Source organism: Natator depressus, chromosome 3, assembly GCF_965152275.1.
Source record: "Natator depressus isolate rNatDep1 chromosome 3, rNatDep2.hap1, whole genome shotgun sequence".
NCBI classification, from domain to species: domain Eukaryota; kingdom Metazoa; phylum Chordata; order Testudines; family Cheloniidae; genus Natator; species Natator depressus.
This window is the reverse complement of record NC_134236.1, coordinates 102,576,667-102,597,243: the sequence shown is the minus strand read 5'-3', so window position 1 is coordinate 102,597,243 and position 20,577 is coordinate 102,576,667. Positions and strand designations below refer to the sequence as shown.

The window sequence follows — 20,577 nt, the reverse complement described above, 5'->3', positions numbered from 1 at the left end:
GGATACACAAAGTATGCACGAATAAAAAGGAGTGTGTATAGCTGAATGTTGTTTAACTGTTCAGCTATTTTATAACGAGTACTGGAGTTAGAGTACATTTTAGTACTAGAAAATAGTTTTGTTTGGAATAGACCCAATAATTGGCACATAACCAACATCTAAAATTCCAGAGACTTACTTAATGAAATTATCAGCAAAATTGAATAAGAGTGGGTGGCAAAGGCTCAGGCTTTTTCTTCTACTTTGAATATTTGTCTTACAACTTGAAAGGCAGATCCAAATTCATCAATTTATGGGGAGGAAAGAAAGAGGGTCCAAGAGCATGCAGTTTTCCGACTTCCTTGCTGCTGGTCTCTGCAGGAGGGTTTTTCAGTTTCCATAGGATCGAAATACATGTGGTTTTCCAATTCCCCCTCCTCACTGAGTCTATGGCTCACCCTCTTAACCAATTGTTTCAGAGCTATGGGAGCATTGTTACTTGCTTCTTTCTTTGGTGCATTACTGAACGCTCACAAAGGAGACCTTAGAGCGGACTCATGTGCTCTTTCTATTCTATTGAAGTATTCCTTTCTTCTTGATTTTTAAAATCACTCTAGACCAAAGTATTTGTAAAATTTGGATAAACTTTCATACCAAAAATGTTCAAGTTCACCATAAAGCCAAGTCCAGAAATTTTGTACAGATTTTAGTCAGTTCCCTCCTATTCCCAGTGGAAACAATGAGCATGTTGCACAACATTAGGAGATTGTAACTTGTTTATAGGAAAGATGGGATAGAAATGGGGGGGAAAAAGCTCTCTGTTAATTTGAATTTTAAGGTAAAATACCTTTCATAACAGCTACAGTACTGGCTACACTCAAGTCACAGTGGGTCACTGGCTGTGCAAGTTCAAAACTAAGAAAGATAAAATATATTTTCTATTACTGTGTGTGTACAAAATTAGTCCAGGTACAATAACTGACTTTTGTTTGCAGTAATATTTATTTAAATAACACCTTAATGCAGTTAATACCTATAGGAATTTTTAGAGCTTGAAAATTTTTACTGAAAGTGCAGAGCCTTCAAATTGTCCATAAAAATTATCCTCTTGGAATGGATAGTAATTTCATTATCCAGTAAAAACAGTGACTCACTGCACTGAAAACAAAAATGCTATTATACTGCAGATATTCAGCACTACACATTTTCAGGATGTACAGAACCACACATTTCATGTACATGCCTCAGTCTCTGTTAAAACTGGACTGAATTGCCTGCCAAGTTTTGAGGCTTATTTAAACTGCTACCTGAACTTTTCCCCCCTTTTATATGAAAGAAAAAATAGCATAGGTTGATTTTTTTTTTCATTTCAACATGAGAAAGAAGTAAACTTATAGATTCTTCATACCTCATTACCCTTCTTACTCTCTAAACCAATATTATGTATGTATATTTCTTTAAACTGTATGAATTTGGGTTTCCCACAACTTATGATAAAACTACAATAAATAGCAATAGACTATTTTACTGCTGCACACATACAGGACCTAAGTCCCAATTACTATTATTAATATTTGTAGACACTGATTTTTGTGCATGTGTTTATGGTGATGGGGAAAGCACTAGAACTGAATTATTTTCTACCAAAATTTCTCAGTAATCCTTAGACTTAATATTTGTGTAGGACGATATATAATTTTATTTCTTACCTGTACAACAATCTTCTAATGAATGTAATTGCCCCTAATCCAAACATTACTACTGGGCTGGCCCCACCCTCTAAGCAGTCTAAAATGGCTCTGCTGCAAGAAATTTCTAGAGCATGCAGCCACTGTATATAAAGCAAGGCTACCAACTAGGGTCCCAAATGATACTTTTCGAGCTACCTAAAATTTATACTTCAAGAATGAAACTGCTGGAGAAAAGTAAAACCCAGCCTCAAATAATAGCAGAAGCTTTACTGACTAGAACATTGGTTACTAGGTTCCAGAGGAATACCTCAATGCATGGGAACTTCTGGAAACTATAAGACAACAAATAGGGAGCAGATTTTGCACGTGGTAATATCCAATAATCTGGATGTTATTACTAGCAGTTGACAAGTAGTGGCTGCATCAAACGAGAGGGAAAAGGATAAAGAAGGTTAAGAAGAGAATATCTTGGAGGACCTGGTGACTAAAGGTAGCATCACAAGTAGATGGGCATGTAATCCACACATTGGTCACCTCTAGACTATATTACTGTCATGCGCTATATTTGGCGATGAAGATGACAGGAATAAAGCAGCTCCAGCTCATGCATAACATGGTGGCTCAGCTCTTCATCTGATGAGAGAACTGCTCCACTGCCTCCCATTTCACTACCTCTAATGCCAATTGAAGGCCTTGGTCTTGATGTTTAAGATCATCAACAACTCAGGACCCAGTTATATCTGAGAACGTCTCCCCATCCGAGACAGATGTACTCTTCTTGGCCAGTGCTGCCCAGGGCATAAAACCTAGGACACAAAGCATGTTGAGAGTCAGAGATGTTGGACAGCGGAGCTTGTGGAAGGAATGACTAAAGGAGACTGGGCTAAACCAAGAGTGACTGATTTTAGAACATCCTGCATAACCCAATGTATCCAACCACAACTGTACTCAACTCAAGAGGGAAGGGGAAAAGAAAGGGTGGGGAGAGAATAAAACAGAACCCTAGTAGAGCTTTTAGAAAGGAGGAACAGCAGATTGGCCACGCATTGTGAAGATCTAAATTCCCTAATCAAGGAGCACTATTAAAAATCTTAGAGAGTGGAGAGATTCCCTCCATAGGTAAAGGGATTCCCAAGTGGCCATCCTGCAGACTTTTGCGTATGTTGTCCAGACCCTTACTAACTCCAAGGCGGACACTGATTTTCCAGAGTTGTGACTTCAGGAAAGGTGGAGAGTCCTGTTGGCCTTCTGATATATTTCAAAACAGAGGTCTTGGAAGCTTTTTTTGGTCCTACCTTGTAATACAAACAGTTGGTTTTGCAATAGTGTTGAGGCTAGAAATACTTAATTGTATTCAAGAAATTTGGCTTAAACTAATCTCATTGGAATGCTAGATTCTTGGACAAAAAGCTTCATCTACATCCCAAAAGAAACTTTGCAAGCTATCTAAAATGGGAAAATGTTTTGATTCAGGCCAAATGCCAAAAGGAGCTTGAGAATGACTTTTAGGGCAAGGTGTTAAAAGAACGTTATCAGGAAAAAACAGGAGGTGGTGTTCCTGCATGGAAATTGCCCCATTTGCTAAATCTATAAACTGACATGATATCTACAAAGAAGACAACTTTAATAGTGAGAATGAAAACAAAGTGAAGCTTCAGCAAATGGCCCAAAGAGAAAAAAACAAAGCCATTACAAAATCAAGGTGAAGTTCCACTTTGGAAGAGGGAGCTTATTGGTGCCTTGAACTCAGCACAAGATTGAAGAAACTTGGACACATGCTAATGAGGAACTTAGGGTTCTTACGGCTGCCACTTGAAATCCGAGCATGCCAGGGCAAAGGTTCATTACAAAGAAAACTAAGCAATGCTTTGAAAAATTGATTTAGATTCTATCCCTTGCTGTGGGGCACCAGAAGGAGAATATTCACCAAATGCTTTTGCATGGTCAAGTGATATCTCACTTAGACTGCAATAAAACACGCACTAGCTGAGGAAGAGCCAAGGTTTCACTTCTCAGATTTCATATTGCTGGAGAAAGGAGGTAAAGCTCAGGTGAAGAACAGGTCTTGGGACAAAAGGTTGAAGGTAAGGGGAATGATCTGAGCTTGGGACACTGTTATTTTGTGACTTTGGAAGAACCAGAGACAATGAGGTCAGCGAAGGGCAATGAAGACATCATCAGCTTGGTACTTCTTGATTTCCCTATTGGTGTGGAACAAAGGGAAGTGCTGATTAAGAGAGTCCCCGCCCCAATGGAAGGAAAATACATCCATCCATCAGGTTACTTTCTCTCAGAATTTGAAGCAAAACCTTGTCAATTTTGATTGCAACGGGTGGTAAAAATGTCTTCCCGGGGAAGGTATTCTGATCCAAATTAGAAGCGGATCTGAAAAGTCTTGTCTGCCTATTCAGAAAATAACTGACAATTGTGAGGTTGTCACATTCCATAACAACAGAACTAGACTCCATGAGTAGAGCACAATGCATAAACAGTATTGCTGTTGGCTCTGGTTATCAAATAGTTGATACTCTAGCAGGGGATCTATGGTGACCCTAACAGGTGAGTGATCCCCGGTGGTCTGCCAGCTATAATCAGAGGGAGGAGAGCATGACTTGAGTAATAGCATGACTGATTGCATCGACGCTTCCTTGTGATCTCAGACCATAAGGAAGAACACTTGGACTAGGTGATGATTCGCTGAAGCATGTCTGTGCATGGCACAAAGAGGCTGGTATTTGGAGAAACAACCGGATGAAAAACATGAGATGCGCACTTGCCTCCAGGTGCACATACTTTGATCTGTTGAATACATTTTGTGAGGAGAAGACATGCAGGGTTAAGGGCTATGAATTAAACACATTGAAGGCCAACTCATAAGTGGAAGAATTTGAAATGGATGGGTGAATAAGGATTTGCACCTCCTTGAGAGACACCTGAAATAGGAGACTGAGGTTCATTATCTTGATTATAGCTTGTCCGACTAAACAGATGACATACAAAAAAAGCTAAAGGACAGTCTGAAAACTCCCAGTTTTCTTTTGGACCAAAAATAAATCTGAAGGGAATCCAGAAGCTACTGAACAGGATTTAGCAAAGTCTATCTGTTGTATTGGCTGAGGGGAAGGAAATAGACTATTTTAATAATGAAACAGATGTAGGGATTTTTTTCTTTTTATACTATGTACAACTGTGCTGTATTTTACTGATGTGTCTTTCTTGTCTGGAGTCTTCAACCCTAAACCCACAATGCTCTTCAGAGAGTTGAGAAGGGGAAAAGAAAATTTGCACCTGAGTTTTCTTATTTTAAGGGTAAGGTTTTGAAATTGGAGATCTGCAGACACTTTAGGATTTGTTCTCAATTTCTATTTATTTAGAGACATGAATGATGATTATGTCCAGATTGCCTGTTCATGACTAAAAGTCTGTCATTATTATCATCAAAACTCACTGATGAGAGTCTGAGAAGGATAATGAAAACTCTCCTTCTTCCCTTGAAAAGGAAGGGTAGCTCTTTTTACCCTGAGAATATGGGAAAGCCAAGAGGCAGGCAACAAAGGAGGAGTTTAAGAAGAGAACTTCAAACTCTTCTGTTCAGACAAGGTCTTTTAGAGGCAAAAAGGGACCACTTAAGCTGAGAAAGAAGAGGTGGGAGGCAAATACGTCCCTTCTCATGAGAACATTGCAGACGCAGCAAAATCTGCAGACTTAAACACTCTAACAGCTACAGTGAAAAGAACTGTTGCAGGGGACAGAGGTGACATATTGAGGATGTCCCCACTCTTCATGTAAGTACCCCGATGCTTAAAAATTATTGCAGTATGACTGCCTGTGATTGTTCAGTGAGTAGGACCAACCCCAGAGTAATGTCCATATTGCTATGTGTAAGAAATACTAACAGGTAGGAAACCTTTAATGTCATGTTCTGGGATGAAACAGTCAATGTTACATTCTGTAGATTCTTACCTCCAAGTCATTAAAAAACAAATGTGTATCAGCAAGATTAAAAATCATTTCTTCCATTCGCAGGCCCAGGGTCACTGCCATTGGTGGATCCTTAGAAAATGAAAAATTAGGTTAGATATTTAATTACAATTCATTCAGGTAGCAGTTATTCAAAAGTTGATGTATGCCAACATTCTGCTGTAATTTCTCTAAAATTCTCTGGGTCTGAACCTTTTACTATAAAGTTACTATTAGGGATTGATGTGTTGAAGGGAGTTCACAGACTAACAGCAAAATGCTTGGGGTGCTGAAAGGATTGTTTTATGAAAAATTGTCTAAAAAAGCTAAATATTGATAGATTGGCTAACCTATGGCTGAGGAGAAACATGATAACTATTTACATATTTGCAGAAGGTGAAATATTAAAGTCTAACTAAATTATTTACAGCTGTACCAAGGAGGAGAACTGCTCATTAGAAGTCAAAGATGAATTTAGTAAAGGAAATATTTATTTTAATAAGAATAGTTTACATTTTTCATCCAAGGACCCCAAAGCATTGTATAAAGGTTTGGTCAGATCTTTATTCCCCTTTTACAGACAGAGAAACTAAGGCATAGAGAAGTTAAGTGACTTGGCCACATTCACAGTGAGTCAGTGACATAGCCAGGAACACAAAACACATTCTCTGACATCCAGTTTGCTACACCATCCATTATACCATAGTAATTCATTTTGGATCAGAAAAATCTTCCCAACATTTGACCACATAATAGTCTCTCAAATTAAGTGTCAGAAGCCTCTTTAGTGAGGACACGTAAAACTGAAAAAACTCACTAGCTATTGTATTGTATGGAATAATGCTATATGGTGCAAGGGAGGGGGGACTTAAAACGTCTTTTCGATTTCTAATGTCTACGCCTTATGACAAAACAAAAACCAGTCTGAATCTTCACCCATCCCGCAAACAAGTTTCACTTTAGAGAAATAGCCTTCATCCCACCTATGCATTTTTCCAATACCAGTTCTCTTCCCACACCTTCTGCTACTCCAGAAACACTTCCTGGCCTAATTCACAACTACTCCAACTGAACACCTGTTCTTCCTCCTACACAACCCCACTATCTATCCTCCTTTCACTGCAGGCGCTCACCTGACCAAATTCCAAACTCTCCCTCTATATTTGTAATTCATGCCCGCAGCAAATGCTGATCTCCAGTCCCCTTTCACTGTAGGCTCTTAGCCAATCTCATGTACTCCATGGCACTACTGATTGGGAGACCCACAGTACCAGGAAAACACAAAGGTTTTTTTATAACTCACAGCTAACAGAGTTCTTCCTTTAATTCAAGTTGTAAAGGCCTGCTGCTGGACATGGTCTGCAGCTGTTTGTGGTTTATTACAGACAGGAGTTAGACTCTCCATAGTTTAGGCTGCCACCATACTCCCATTATAAGGCTGATCTGATCCTCTTGTAATTTAAAAAAAAAATCCACATTTCACTTGCTGACAGCTACAGAGTTTTCTGAAATTTTTTAGTAAATTAAGTACTTTGAGGTTAAAAGACTTAAAATTGCTGTCTTTAGAAATAATGTAACGTTTTGTATCCCTCTGTCAGCAGAATCACTCTAAACCACAAATCATCATTTATTTGTGTTATGAACAAAGATTTTGCCAATCAGGACCAGGCCACCATTGCGGTAGGCACTTTGCAAAAACTTTTTCCTGCTTTGAAGCACTTAAAACCGAATGGGAAAATTTGAAACAGACATATTTTGGCACTGGCCCAGGCAAGAAGCAGATTTCAAGAGCAAGAAGAGTGAAGTGTTTAAGAAATTGTCATTAGCTGGAAATGAGACCAAATTCTCTGTCAGCTTCACTATTCCACTTCAATATTTTCATGTGGACTATTTTTCTAAAAGGAAACTCCAGGACCTTGTAAAATGGCTTCTTCCTGAATTCTCCACTAAAATGACCATTTGGCATCACGAGTACTTGGGTGAAAAGTGCAGGAAGTGCACAGGTATATTTTCCAGAGGAGGTGACAGAAAAACATGGGTTCAGTGATTTGCCAAAGGTTACATGAGATGTTTGTAGGAGAGTTGGGGATAGAATCCTGAGCTGAGAGATGATAGATCCGTGCTGTCTTCAAGGAATAACCACTGGATGTTAACCATCATCATGAAATAGACTAGTGATTTTAGAAAAGAACAAACTGGCTAGATACATGAGACAGCATCTAGTTTTCTTCTCTAACCACTTGAAATCCTTTTCAGTGAATGTTAAGAGAATTGCCCCCCCCCTAAATATGAAATTCATAACTCTTATTTCTGCAGTATGCTGATTGACCCCAATCCTGCAGATGCTTATGCCCATGCATAACTTTACTCACATATGTAGGCTCATTGTTGTCAATGGGCCTACTCATGTGAGTAAAGTTAGGAACATTGCTTGCAAGATGGGGATCTTAGCCCTTTTCACTTGTTTTCTCTTTTCTAGGTGGAACTGGACATCATAGAATCTCAGGGTTGGAAGGGAGGTCATCTAGTCCAATCCCCTGCTCAAAGCAGGACCAATCCCCCGCTAAATCATCCCAGCCAGGGCTTTGTCAAACCGGGCCTTAAAAACCTCTAAGGAAGGAGATTCCACCACCTTCCTAGGTAACCCATTCCAGTGCTTCACCAACCTCCGAGTGAAAAAGTTTTTCCCTAATATCCAACCTAAATCTGCTCCACTGCAACTTGAGAGGATTACTCCTTGTTCTGTCATCTGCTACCACTGAGAACAGTCTAGATCCATCCTCTTTGGAACCCCCTTTCAGGTAGTTGAAAGCAGCTATCAAATCCCCCCTCATTCTTCTCTTCTGCAGACTAAATAATCCCAGTTCCCTCAGCCTCTCTTCATAAATCATGTGCTCCAGCCCCCTAATCATTCTTGTTGCCCTCCTCTGGACTCTTTCGAATTTTTCCACATACTTCTTGTAGTGTGGGGCCCAAAACTGGACACAGTACTCCAGATGAGGCCTCACCAATGCTGAATAAAGGGGAATGATCATGTCCCTCGATCTGCTGGCAATGCTCCTACTTATACAGTCCAAAATGACGTTAGCTTTCTTGGCAATAAGGGCACACTGTTGACTCATATCCAGCTTCTCATCCACTGTAACCCCTAGGTCCTTTTCTGCAGAACTGCTGCCTAGCCACTTGGTCCCTAGTCTGTAGCAGTGCATGGGATTCCACTTAATTGTGGAAATACACTATAAATGACTGCATCATAATCCATTTGTTTTTAACACAATATTCCAGTTACATTTTACTGGAAGAGAGAAAAAATAGTGTAATTGAAAGATATAAATGAGACATGTGCCTGTCACAACATGTGGTGTACCTCATCCAATGACCTAAATGCCCCAATAGCAACTATGTGGGTGACACCAGATAATAACTATGCTCTCAAATGAACTCAGAGGAAAATAACAACATACAAAACCGTCCTATCATCTGTGGTGAACACTTTTCACAAAGCAATCATTTCTGACCTCTCAGTCCTCATCCTCAAAGGAAACCTGCACAACACTTTCAAAGGACAAGCCTGGGAGCATAAGGTTGCTAGACACTAAAAAATCATGGACTGAATACAGACACCAGATTTATGGCTTATTACAACAATCTATAACCCACTCTCTACTATCCTGGGACCGACATGGCTACAACACCACTGCATAAAATAATATGTAGCATTTTGGTATATATAATAAAAAGTAAAAACAAAATTAAGATACTTCATTTCAGCTTCTCATGTATTCAGTTTTTGATCTCAGAATAATGAAATTCTGTCAAGGTAAATTTACTGAGTTCTTGAGGAGAAAATCTCGCCTCCTTAAGCAAATTTGCCAAATTCCATAATGCACTTTCTAACAAACAGTAGAGACCAAGTTCCAGTACTTGCCACACAAATGGGAGGAAGGAAGGGGTAAGAAGCACTCTCCCGTACTTTGGTCAGCTTAATCAAAGGGTTTCAAAATGTGGAGGAATAGCCTAATCTTCACTTTGTCTCTTAACTTGTATCTGAGGATACACACTTAGATACTAGAGTACAAACTAAAACAGGACAAGAGAAAAATATGGAAAAGAGAGCAAGAAATTTAAGGAGGGAAGAAGCAAAGGGACACCCACAGTAGTTATACACAATGCAGCTATAAAAGAAATGTAATGAGGCAGACTGAACTTTTGCTAATATACTCTGCGTTACTCTGAAACAACACACATAAAAATTATTATTAAAAAATTTGGTAACTTTCCACAGATGAATTAAAAAAAAACAATAGCAGCAGCCCTTTGGCCTTTACAGGCATCCTCTGTAGCCAGATATTACTAGTATTCAATGGAGTCCAGATCAGCTACAGCACTTCTCTATAGCAAAAATACCAGTGCTTTTAGTTACGTTAGTAGAGGGTATAAATTGGAGCCAGACTGTCTGGACTTCCGTGCTAGATTGAGCCATCACTGGAATGCCTCCTAGGAGACTAAGTAAAAATATCTCAGCAGAACCAATATTTATATGTTTTGAAGAGGAGAGAATCATGATAGGGTCCCAGATAAAGTCCAAACTTCTTAGTTTCTTTAGTGGCAGCATGCTGTTCAATACGACCAGGAAGAGCAGGTGTTGGCAAGAAATGCTCACTGAATCCTTTTATTTATTGTATTCAAATACAATGAAAACAACCTATTTTCATATTATTTTCTCTAGTTATATATAAATCAACAAAAAACTTGAACAATGGTGTGAGAACACACCTATAAAAGGGCAGTATTGCTGAACTTAATAGGAATAGCACTGTCCCTTGGAAAAAGTTTGCCTCACAAGTGGAAATGTTAGAGTTAAATGTTAATGTTGCTGGCCTAATGGCACTCCTAGTGTCAGGTGGGAGCCTCAGGTTTAACTCCAACTCCCTCTCTTTGGGGAGACTCATTCTGGGAGGGTGTTATGGATGCTGGAGAAGAGGAAGAGAGTGCGCTGTTGCTGGACTCCACAGGGAGTTCCTGTCTATCACTCCTTGGATGAAAGTAGGGGGTTGACAACAAGAGCGTATAAGAGCAAAATGAGAGGTCCTGAGACATCTGACCAAAATACAGGAAACAATCAATGCAGCTGAATGGTCTTTTTAAAGTATATTAGTGCTGGTGAAAGGTGACAGCTGGGAGATGGTATAGCGAGGGTAGTAACAAGTATCCTTGTACCTCTCAGCTAATGTGACTCTACTCTGACCTGGACAGACAATCACTGAGAGTGAGAGGATAGCGGGGTCTTCATGGGCCACTCTCTATTTTTGGGCTGTCTTCAGAGACTGTCATCAAAGGGTGATCATGAAGCGTTAATACTGGTGGTGATTTTTTGTGGTGTGAGCATTTGTCCTCTAAGATACCATCAAAACAGCTCCCATGTTTCAATCACAAACAAGGCTGGCCAAATTTGAACCAGTTAACACTAGGGTCCAACCAAATTCACGGCCATGAAAAACGCGTTATGGACTGTGAAATCTGATTGCCCCCATAAAATCTGGCTGTTGTAGGGGAGCGAGGCTCCTACCATGTGCTGGGCTCCAGCTGCTTGCCCCAGCTGTGCTGGGGAGGGATGGGACTTCCTTTTGCCTTGCCGGGGCCACTCCCAGGGCCAGGTCAGACGCACCTCTGGGAACTTCCCCCGGCTACAAGAAGCTCTGAAGGCAGCACACCCACAGAGCTTCCTGCAGCCAGGGGAGGTTTCCAGAGGTGGGTCTGACCTGGCCCTGGGAGGGGCCCCTGCAGGAAGTCCTGTTCCTCCCCAGCTTGGCAGGGACTAATGCACTGGTCTCCATCTGCAGCAGGAGCCCCCAGCTGGGACATCCCCAGCTTTGCCCTTCCCTGGCTCCGGGCCCAGCTTTCAGGTGTTAAAGGGGCCTTGGGCTGGTGGGGGAGAACCACAGCACCCCCCAACCATGGGGCCCTGAGCAGTCGCCCAGCTGTAAGGCTGGCCCTACCTCCTACCCCAAGTAACAACCTCCCCATGCCCTGTGACCCCACTGCTCTCTGGCCACCCAGCTCTGAAGGTAGTGCCCGCCACCAGCAGCAGTGCAAAAGTAAGGGTGAAATCCCATGACCCCTTTTGAGTCAGGACCCCCATGGTTACAACACCATGAAACTTCAGATGTAAACATCTGAAACTGAGACTGACTCTTTAAAAAATCCCAAGACTGTGAAATTGACCAAAATGGACTGTGAATTTGGTAGGGCCCCAACAATCATCAATCCCCTGAGCCCCTTGTACACTGAATAATAATAATAAAAAAAGGAGAGATTAACTGGAAACAACTAAAAGATGTAGGTAGATCAGAAAAATCAGAAAATTGTCGGAAAAAGCAGAATACATTTTGGCACTAGCTTACATCTGACTCAAATTGTCACAATACTTATCTACTTGATAAAGTTCCATACACTTTTACCATAGAGTAGAACTTTGACTTTTCTTTTAAAATATACTGTCAGGTTTCGTCTGTTCAATTGTACTGTCACATTTTGCACTTATTTTTAAGGCTGTCGAAAACATCATCCTGAATTCTCAGTAACACACATTCAAGTTTGGAGAACTAAGACTTTTCCCTCTGCAGTGCCATGAAAGGCAGTCATTCCTTTTTACCAGCCTGAACTTTGACTTGTGGTATTTTTGGAAAATCTTTGACCTTTGGATTGACCTTAAAGAAATAAATGATTTTACCACGTTGGGTACAGCTTAATCAGCTCCAAAACAGTGAGAAATCCCTGGGACATTGTAGAAAGAAGAATACATATTGTTAATAAGAGAACAGGAATGTACCTCATAAAATGTAACAGATGATGACAGTCTCCTAAACACATGTCCTGTCACATCAACAAATCCTTATTTAAGAGTTTAGCATTGTAGAAAACTCTATGTGCCAACTGGTGCTCAGCTGCAAAAACCATCCTCAGCCACACAGGTCATAACCGAACAGCTCAGATACCAATGATCATAATTTGCTACTGCAGTAAATAATTAAAAATAGAAGTGTACTAATTTTATGGTGCATGAAGAGCATCAACAAATGAGATGAGCAAAGTAACCTTACAAGCTGAGAGACAGACATGTTTAGATAACAAAAAATAATTAACTCTGGAAAGTCCAATAAAAAAAATCAGACAAAATCACTTAATTTTGACTTTTGGGATTTTTAATTAATATCTTGTAGCTCTGCACTGATCAAACTCTGACATACAAAGCCTCTCTTGCTTCAGGGGAAAACTGCAAGCTATTCTTTCAATTGGCTCCCTCCCCTGAAGAAGCAATTTGCCATATATTTTAATGAGACACTTACAATCTAGCTCATGTTAAAAAAATCTTCATTCAATGTGTCACAGTTCGTTAATGCTACTACAGTATTATTTATATTACACCAGTCAGGGACAGTCTATATACTACTTAGTCCTGGCTCAGCGCAGGGGACTGGGCTAGATGACCTATTGAGGTCCCTTCCAGGTCTAGATTTCTATGATTGCAGTCCCACTAGAAGTCCAAAATGAAATCAGGATCACCGTTCTCTTCTCCCTTAGGCTACTGCCTGTGGGAAAGGAGAGTGAGATTTAAAAGAAGAATTTTTTAATCTGCTGGTCCCTCTATGGCTGTGTACTGGCCTTGCATACAAACAGTTTGCCAGTCTGACTGTGACACTGAGCTAAGTCAGCTCTCCACTCTGTGCTGCATTTCCATTCACAGCCACGATGACATTAGAGCAGTAAGGCCTAAAAGATAGATACTTTGTTTCTCCCAGGTCACAGCAAGAAACAGGGCAAAGAGAAGGACAAGAGATGGCAGGTCTGTGTTTTGATGGGGAATAGTTGAGGGTGTGTGTGTATATCTCCATCTGTACATTCAGAGTGTCTGTATAAATGTTAGAATAGTAGAACAAAGGTGAAACCCTGGAAAATGGTCCATCTAAGTACCAGTATAATCTCAGAATTTCACACCTTGAAAATGCAATTTGACCATTCTGTTCACCATAAAACACACTCTCCCTATTTATAGCAGCATCACGCTACTCACTCACTAACATTTACAAAACCCTGAAAAACATATTGAGAGATCCTTATCCTTCTGTTTCATGTTATCACGTCTTTTCTCTTTTGGGAGAAAATTTATTTAATAAACAACATGACAACAAAATTTACAGAAAAAACATATTTACAAAAAGAGCTGAGAATCAGGGGACAGAGGGTAAAGTACCCTGACAGTTTAAAGCCAGACATCAGGGCACAGGTTGGGAGCTGCGCTTCCCCTAATACTAGGGGACAATAAAGGGGAAAGTGTAGGATTCACTGCTATGATTCTATACCAGTGGCTGTTTAAACTGGTCTTAAACCAACTTTGTGCCACTGGAGCAGCACAATCACAAAAAAGGATCAATGCCCAAGATGTTTTTTGAAACAATGAAGTATATCTAGATTTTAGGTACTTAGATTTTATGGTAATAGAGGCCATATAAGTGCCTCATTATCTTTAATGTATTCACCCTCACAACACCTCTTCAAGGTAGGGATGATTATTCCCATTTTACAGATTGTGATCTGAGGCACAGTGAGGCTAAGTGATTTGGCCAAGGTTACACAGGAAGACTGTGTCAGGGCAAGGAATTGAACTGCAGTCTCATAAGCCTCAGTCAAGTGCCCTAACCACTGAACCATCCTTCCTCCATATAAAAAAAGAATATATGCAGCAACATATAAACTATCAGACAAAAATTTACTACATATTTGAGTCTCAATGATACACCATCATCCTAAATATGTTTACCATAATACTAGGAAGAAAACTACTCTAGAAAAGAAAGTATCTGCCATTTCTTAATTTACTCTGGGAATGACTCTGTATCCTTATGATTTTGATTTTACTATGTCTAGCAGTATGAAAACAGGATCTCCTTTATTTAAGAAATCCTCTCTCTTGGTTCATCATCACTTGAAATCTTGGATCCCGATTCTAATCTCAGTAGCATATATCAATTCATTTCACTTTCACTTGAGTTACTCCTGACCTATGGAAATAAATTCATAATCTCTATCTGATATCACAACTGGTTGCTGTAATTAGTCATTACCACATATTCTGGCCTTTGATGGGGAATAAATTGTAGGAGAAGATGAGTTTTTACAAAGCAGTGATGCTGTTTTCATCTAAATGTCCCTACAGATATGGGGGGGAAAAAGAAAAAGAGAGGGAAAAAAACCCAAGAGAAGGAAACCAAGAAGAGATCTCTGCACAGCTATCGCTAGAATAGTTTTCAAAGTTATCCAGAAAGGATTGATAGCTCTGTAACATATTTCAATTTAAAAAGCTTTGTACCAACAATGATAAAAAATTTCTTAATTGTTAGTATCTGAGATGGAGAAAAAAAACTTCATCAGAATAGTTATATCATCCAAAAGGCCGCAAGCACTCTTGGATTAAAATTACAAGTAACTGAATCATTGGGCCAAATATAGCAACTCCCATGAAGGTCTGTGGGCCACATTCAATGGTGACAGAAATGATGTAAGTTGCATGTTTGGTCTGATTCTTCTCTCACTTACAGAGATATAAAAAAGGAGTAATTTTTGTCAAAGTGAATGGAATTATATTTTTTGTAAAAATAGCATTAGAAGAGTGTGTAGGATGTATGGTAATATAAGTGGCAAAATAGTACAACATGCACTGATTAGGCACTGTGAAGGTGTAAAACAAGTGTCATTCGTACCAGAGCCGAATAGCTAATCTTATTTTAGCATTCCAAAACTAAGCTGGTGAATTTCCATGACAGACAAAAAGGTACTAGCCCACCCTTTTCATAAACACCAGGAGAAACAACTACTTGTGTCTCCAAATACACATATCCGTGCACACGCTCCTGCAAACACCTCCACATGTGCACTAACACCAAACTCTCTTCCCTCCTTTTTTTTCATTAACAGAAACATGCTTCACACCTGTTGCTTCTTCTCTCTCCCGCTTTCACACAGTCCCACACTTATTTCTTATACACACCACATAACCATGCCACCCTGTAATTCATGGACTTCTCTATCTTCTCAGCTGCCACCCCCACCCAAATCATCAGCATTCATTCTGCCATCAGCCCTGCTAATGTCACTGTAGCAAAAACCCTGGAGAAAATCTGTATAAAATGTACTTTGCGCATGTTCCTTCCTCAGTAGGTGAGGAAATTCCTGTTGCTAGTACTTCTGGGTTGCTTCTCCCTCTCTCCCCTTTCACTGCTGGCTGCTCCCTGTTCTGGGCTTTTTCTCCAGCCACCTTTGGATTTCTCAGTGGCAGAGAGGGGAGTAGTTGTGTACAATGAAAGCAATAACTGATTCGCAGCAGAGGGTGTTTCAGCCATTGTTGGCCTTGGTGTTGGCCTTGCCCAATGCAACAGCCATCCAAGAACACCAGCAACTCACCAGGAAGGCTGAGGTGTTAGAGAGTACATCATAAACCCAGAGCCTCCACCCTAAAGTGGAAGGTTAGACAGGTCTGCCTCCCACCCATTTACTCTGACTTAACATTTTCTTTTCCCTGCAAATTCATCAGTTCTGTTTCCTTTTTCATCATCCAGTTTACTCATTCCTTTTCCCTGCCCTGCTTCCAAATTCACCAGTTATTTCCCCTTTCCCCCCAAATCTAGTACCCATTTGCAACAGCTTTTCACAGCTGCACCAGAAACCTCAGCACCTCTCCCTCAATGAAGCCTCCTCCTTACAGCTATAGCACCTACCTCAGCAACTCTACCTCTATTGGATCTCACATCTTACCTAAGGGTAGGCACTTCATCTGTCCCCTTGGCTGCTCCGTTTGGGTAAATCACAACTTCTGTACCTCAGTTTCCCACCTCCCTCCCTCACAAGGGCATATGAATGTTAATTAAGTTTTGTAAGGCACACTGAAGATGAAAAGCACAGTAAAAATGCCAAGTGTATCAGTAGTCTGAATCTATTATTGAATTAATGAGTCACATACTTTGCCATATTTTTGTGCATAGGATCCTGTAAGCAGCGAATGGAAAACGATGATCGTTTCATCCAAATCCCAAACAAATACACGCTGAAAACAGAAATGGAGACAAAATCAGTATGTAATCAGGAAATAAGATTTATGATCCAAAATCAAATCAGTCAGGTCCTGTGCTTTAAATAAGCCCTTAAATGAGTAGGTTTATTCTGAAAATCAGCATTGACAGTGTACCTTAAAATAATCTATAAAAACACAGAGGACATTAAGCCTTTCAATACTTTTCAATCTTTTAATTACTCTATAACCTTTACAAGGTTTCAAATATGTCACATACTACCGAATCTTTTTCTGGTCCATAAAAGATATTATTTCATCCACTTTGTCTCTCTTAACATACTACAGATGTCAGTATACTTTGGGTCAATTACTTTGTTGTAAAGAGCTATTAATTTAAGGATAAATTCTACTCTCAGATTCTTATGTGGAACTCATACTGATTCCAGTCTGTTCCTCCAATAGAGATAATATCAACTCCTGGTGCTAGTTCTACATGCCACAAGTACTATTATGCCACAGTAATTCACACAGAATAAGGAATTTAAATAATATTTTTGGACAAAGTGTCTTATTTTAACTTTTTATTTTGTTTTCATTTTTAAGGGAAATTTCTTAGTGTTGGTAAGAGGCTGTTTTTTTCTGACATTTACCAGTGAAAATGAAACTAAGGAAAGGAAAATGGAAATCTTCCCATAAATGTAAAAAATTACAACTGCTTAATTTAAAAAAAATAGTTTGTGGGAAACTACAAAAAAATCAAAGACAGTTTGTCCAAAATCAGGATAAAATTCCTCACCCTCTGTACAAAAAGCTATGGCATCTGAGATTGATGCAAAGTGATACGGTCAACCCTGTCCCTCCAGAAGAGATGCAGGGGCAGGAACAGCCAAGTGATAACAAAGCTGACTTCTGGTGATATATGTGGAGATATGCACTACATGCACAGGGAGTGGAGCAGTCCAATGATATTAGCACAGAGTGCCAGTATCACAGTGGGAGGAGGCACATCACACAAATGTGCAGAACATTTCTCTGATCCCTGTGCTGGAATATACCATGCATGCACTGAGTGTTGTTCTTCTGTCACACTGTCAGAACAGTGCTAAAACAGGGTTAACAAGAATATAATCACTCCACTGCTGGGACACTTGTGTTTTAAAACATCATCTTGTACATTACGCAGATATATTCCTTTGCTATGGCCTTGCTCTCTCAAATAGTGGAGCATAACTACTAAATGACACTACCTACAAAGGTAAAGTTAAAGTCGTCCATAAGTGTTTGCAGGATTAGGGCCAAATATGGATGTCTCATATTTATGCATTCCTTTTTGTAATGCATATTTTTACACTGAATATGTAGATAACTGGATTGATACATCTGAATTTTCTTATTTTTAAAAAGAAAATTAAATAATACACAAAATAGAAGTTAATCAGAAAAATATGAACAAAGAAACTTAAATTGTTTTGTAGACCTATTCCACATTAAACTGGAAGAGACAATATGCACGTATGTATTATGTTGACACTTATCTTACGTTCAGTGTATTCAGGTATACATTGTATCTGCCCCATATTGTATACATTTAAAGTAACTACTAGAAATCTAGTACTTTCAATTAATGATTCATATGGTTCATGCCATTTTTTTAAATCTGTTTCCGCTGCTTTAATTTGCTGAATCTACCTTCAGTTTACCATTCATCAGTTATCAGAGGGCATACCTCCAAGTCACTGTCCGGAGGGGGTGATGGATTATTCTTCCGCCCTCTACCCCGAGACTTTGACCCAGAACTCCGACACGTTCTCTCATCAAGATCTTTGATTGGTGTTGAGGGGCTCTGTACTGTGTCAAACTCCCCTAAAAATACAAAAATCCACGGAAAAAGGTCAGTGTTTAATTTTTAAAGAAGGTATAAAAGCTTTAAAAATGTCTCTCTACACAGATTAAATGCCAACCCAAACACAAGATATGCACATGCTATAAACATAAAATGCAGAAGAGCGGTTCTCAATTTCAGTTTTATGTAACAGGAAACTGCAGATATCACAAATACATTCTGATTTTACCAAAGACAAACTTCAATAAATCTCCTGAGAAATGGAGAGAGGGTTTAAATGCACTAATATGCACATATATATAAAAAAGTGAGGCATCAAAGTAAGCTGTCTGAAATACCATACTAATGGTCATGTCATGATTTTTTTTTTTAATTTAAGGTGAGAATATCTCATTTCCTATGTTAGGAGGTCAGCTAGAGAGATTTCAACGTCCTCTATTGCTGTGAAGACTCAACTTCAACTCCCCTCCGCACCAGCAGGAGACCCACCATCCTTATCTCTAAATATGGAGGACATCCTAAATACTCCTGCAGGCATCAGAATCCCCAACCACCTCCTCCTTTCTGACAGACCAACAGCCTAATCTCCTTATCCACCTCCCTACTCTCCCATGCTACCAGCTCTATGCCAGGTTATCAGTCTACCTTCTCAGCCTGATTTCCCCATTGTAATCCACCTTACCGCTGCTGGTCACAAACACAGGCAGTAGTCAACCAAGAGCTGAGAGCAGGATAAGGAAGTTTGCATTGGGAAGGTTGGATGGGGAAAGAGAATAGAGCTAGTTAGGAGGGATTGTTTGAGACTTGCTCCACCCCAACTCCCAGTAACCAGAAATCCTCCTTCCTTCCAAGCACTCTCTCCTAGTGCACCTCCAGAAATTTCTGGTGACGTATCTAGGGGCTAACTAATTAACCGAGTTTCCTAAGTGTGAAAAGACATGAATCCTCCCCCTTTGTCTGCTTTAATAATGATTTCATGACTATTTCACAACAGCAATGGAGTACAGCTATACCTGACATCTTCCAAAGTGTTCAATGAACTGATTCAAGGGTGCCATCCAATTTTTCTAATCTGTTGGGTTCTATGCTGCTGCGTTACAGATGGTTCTTTAAAATATATTGAAGGATGGTATCAGGACAAAACTATCTGTTCTACCTTGTATTTAGCTGTGACACTCTGAGTACCTTTCCCAGACCTGAAGAAGAGCTCTGTGGACCTCGAAAGCTTGTCACTTTCATCAACAGAAGCTGGTCCAGTAAGCGCTATTACCTCACCCACTGTGGGGGCAGTATGAAACACTTTTCAGTTTGGATGATTGAAACAAAGAGAGAGTTGGCTTTGGGAGGCCTAAATCAAGGGTAACTTAGTGTGTGCAGCATCAATTCTTTATTATTAGTATTAGTATTACCATAGTACTTAGGAGTGGACCTGGACCCCATTGTACTTTAAATGTTATACAAACACAGAACAAAAAGATGGTCCCTCCCCCCACAGAGTTTATAACCAAGCCAAATCGCTCAATATTAAGGATTGTATACATTCAATTGGCAATTCTTTCCTTTTTCTTCCTGATTTTCTTTTCTAAGAACATTTTTATTAGGGTCACAAGTGAATAATATAGCCATTTGCACCTACATGTATAAAATGCCAAGAGAAAGAACAGGTCACACAGGTCAAACTAAGAACATTTTAAAGTTTGCATACACAAAGGCAAACCATTTAAAAAGCTGTAGTCAAACCACAGTAACTCAGTAACATGTACGTATTGAGGTTAAACACACAACCTGAACTCTGCCCCCATCACTGTCCACACAGCAATCAAAATCAGAAAAAAACTTTGTCTCAAAATTGGCCAGTCAATGACCTTACACTATATAGTCATACATATGTACATACTGAGATATTAATATCTTTACAGACTATTAAAAAGATGAAGGAAGTATCCAATGGCAGCCAGTCTAGGCTTGATTCTGACAAAGAGTTATTTTTTGTGGTTATTAATCTGAAGTAGAAAGATAGGTAGAAGGTAATCTGG

The 20,577-nt window shown here is 39.7% G+C and overlaps 1 protein-coding gene across 1 annotated transcript in view; it reads right to left on the bottom strand.

The window, feature by feature from the left end:
• The window catches only part of EYA4 (EYA transcriptional coactivator and phosphatase 4), a 219,194-nt gene that overhangs the window by 12,599 nt on the left and 186,018 nt on the right, over positions 1-20,577 (bottom strand). Inside the window, exons 12-14 of the mRNA XM_074948451.1 lie at positions 18,425-18,561; positions 16,648-16,731; positions 5,634-5,723 (exon numbers count right to left, since the gene is read on the bottom strand). Coding sequence (XP_074804552.1) covers positions 5,634-5,723; positions 16,648-16,731; positions 18,425-18,561 — 311 coding nt within the window. The remainder of the gene's footprint in view (positions 1-5,633; positions 5,724-16,647; positions 16,732-18,424; positions 18,562-20,577) is intronic.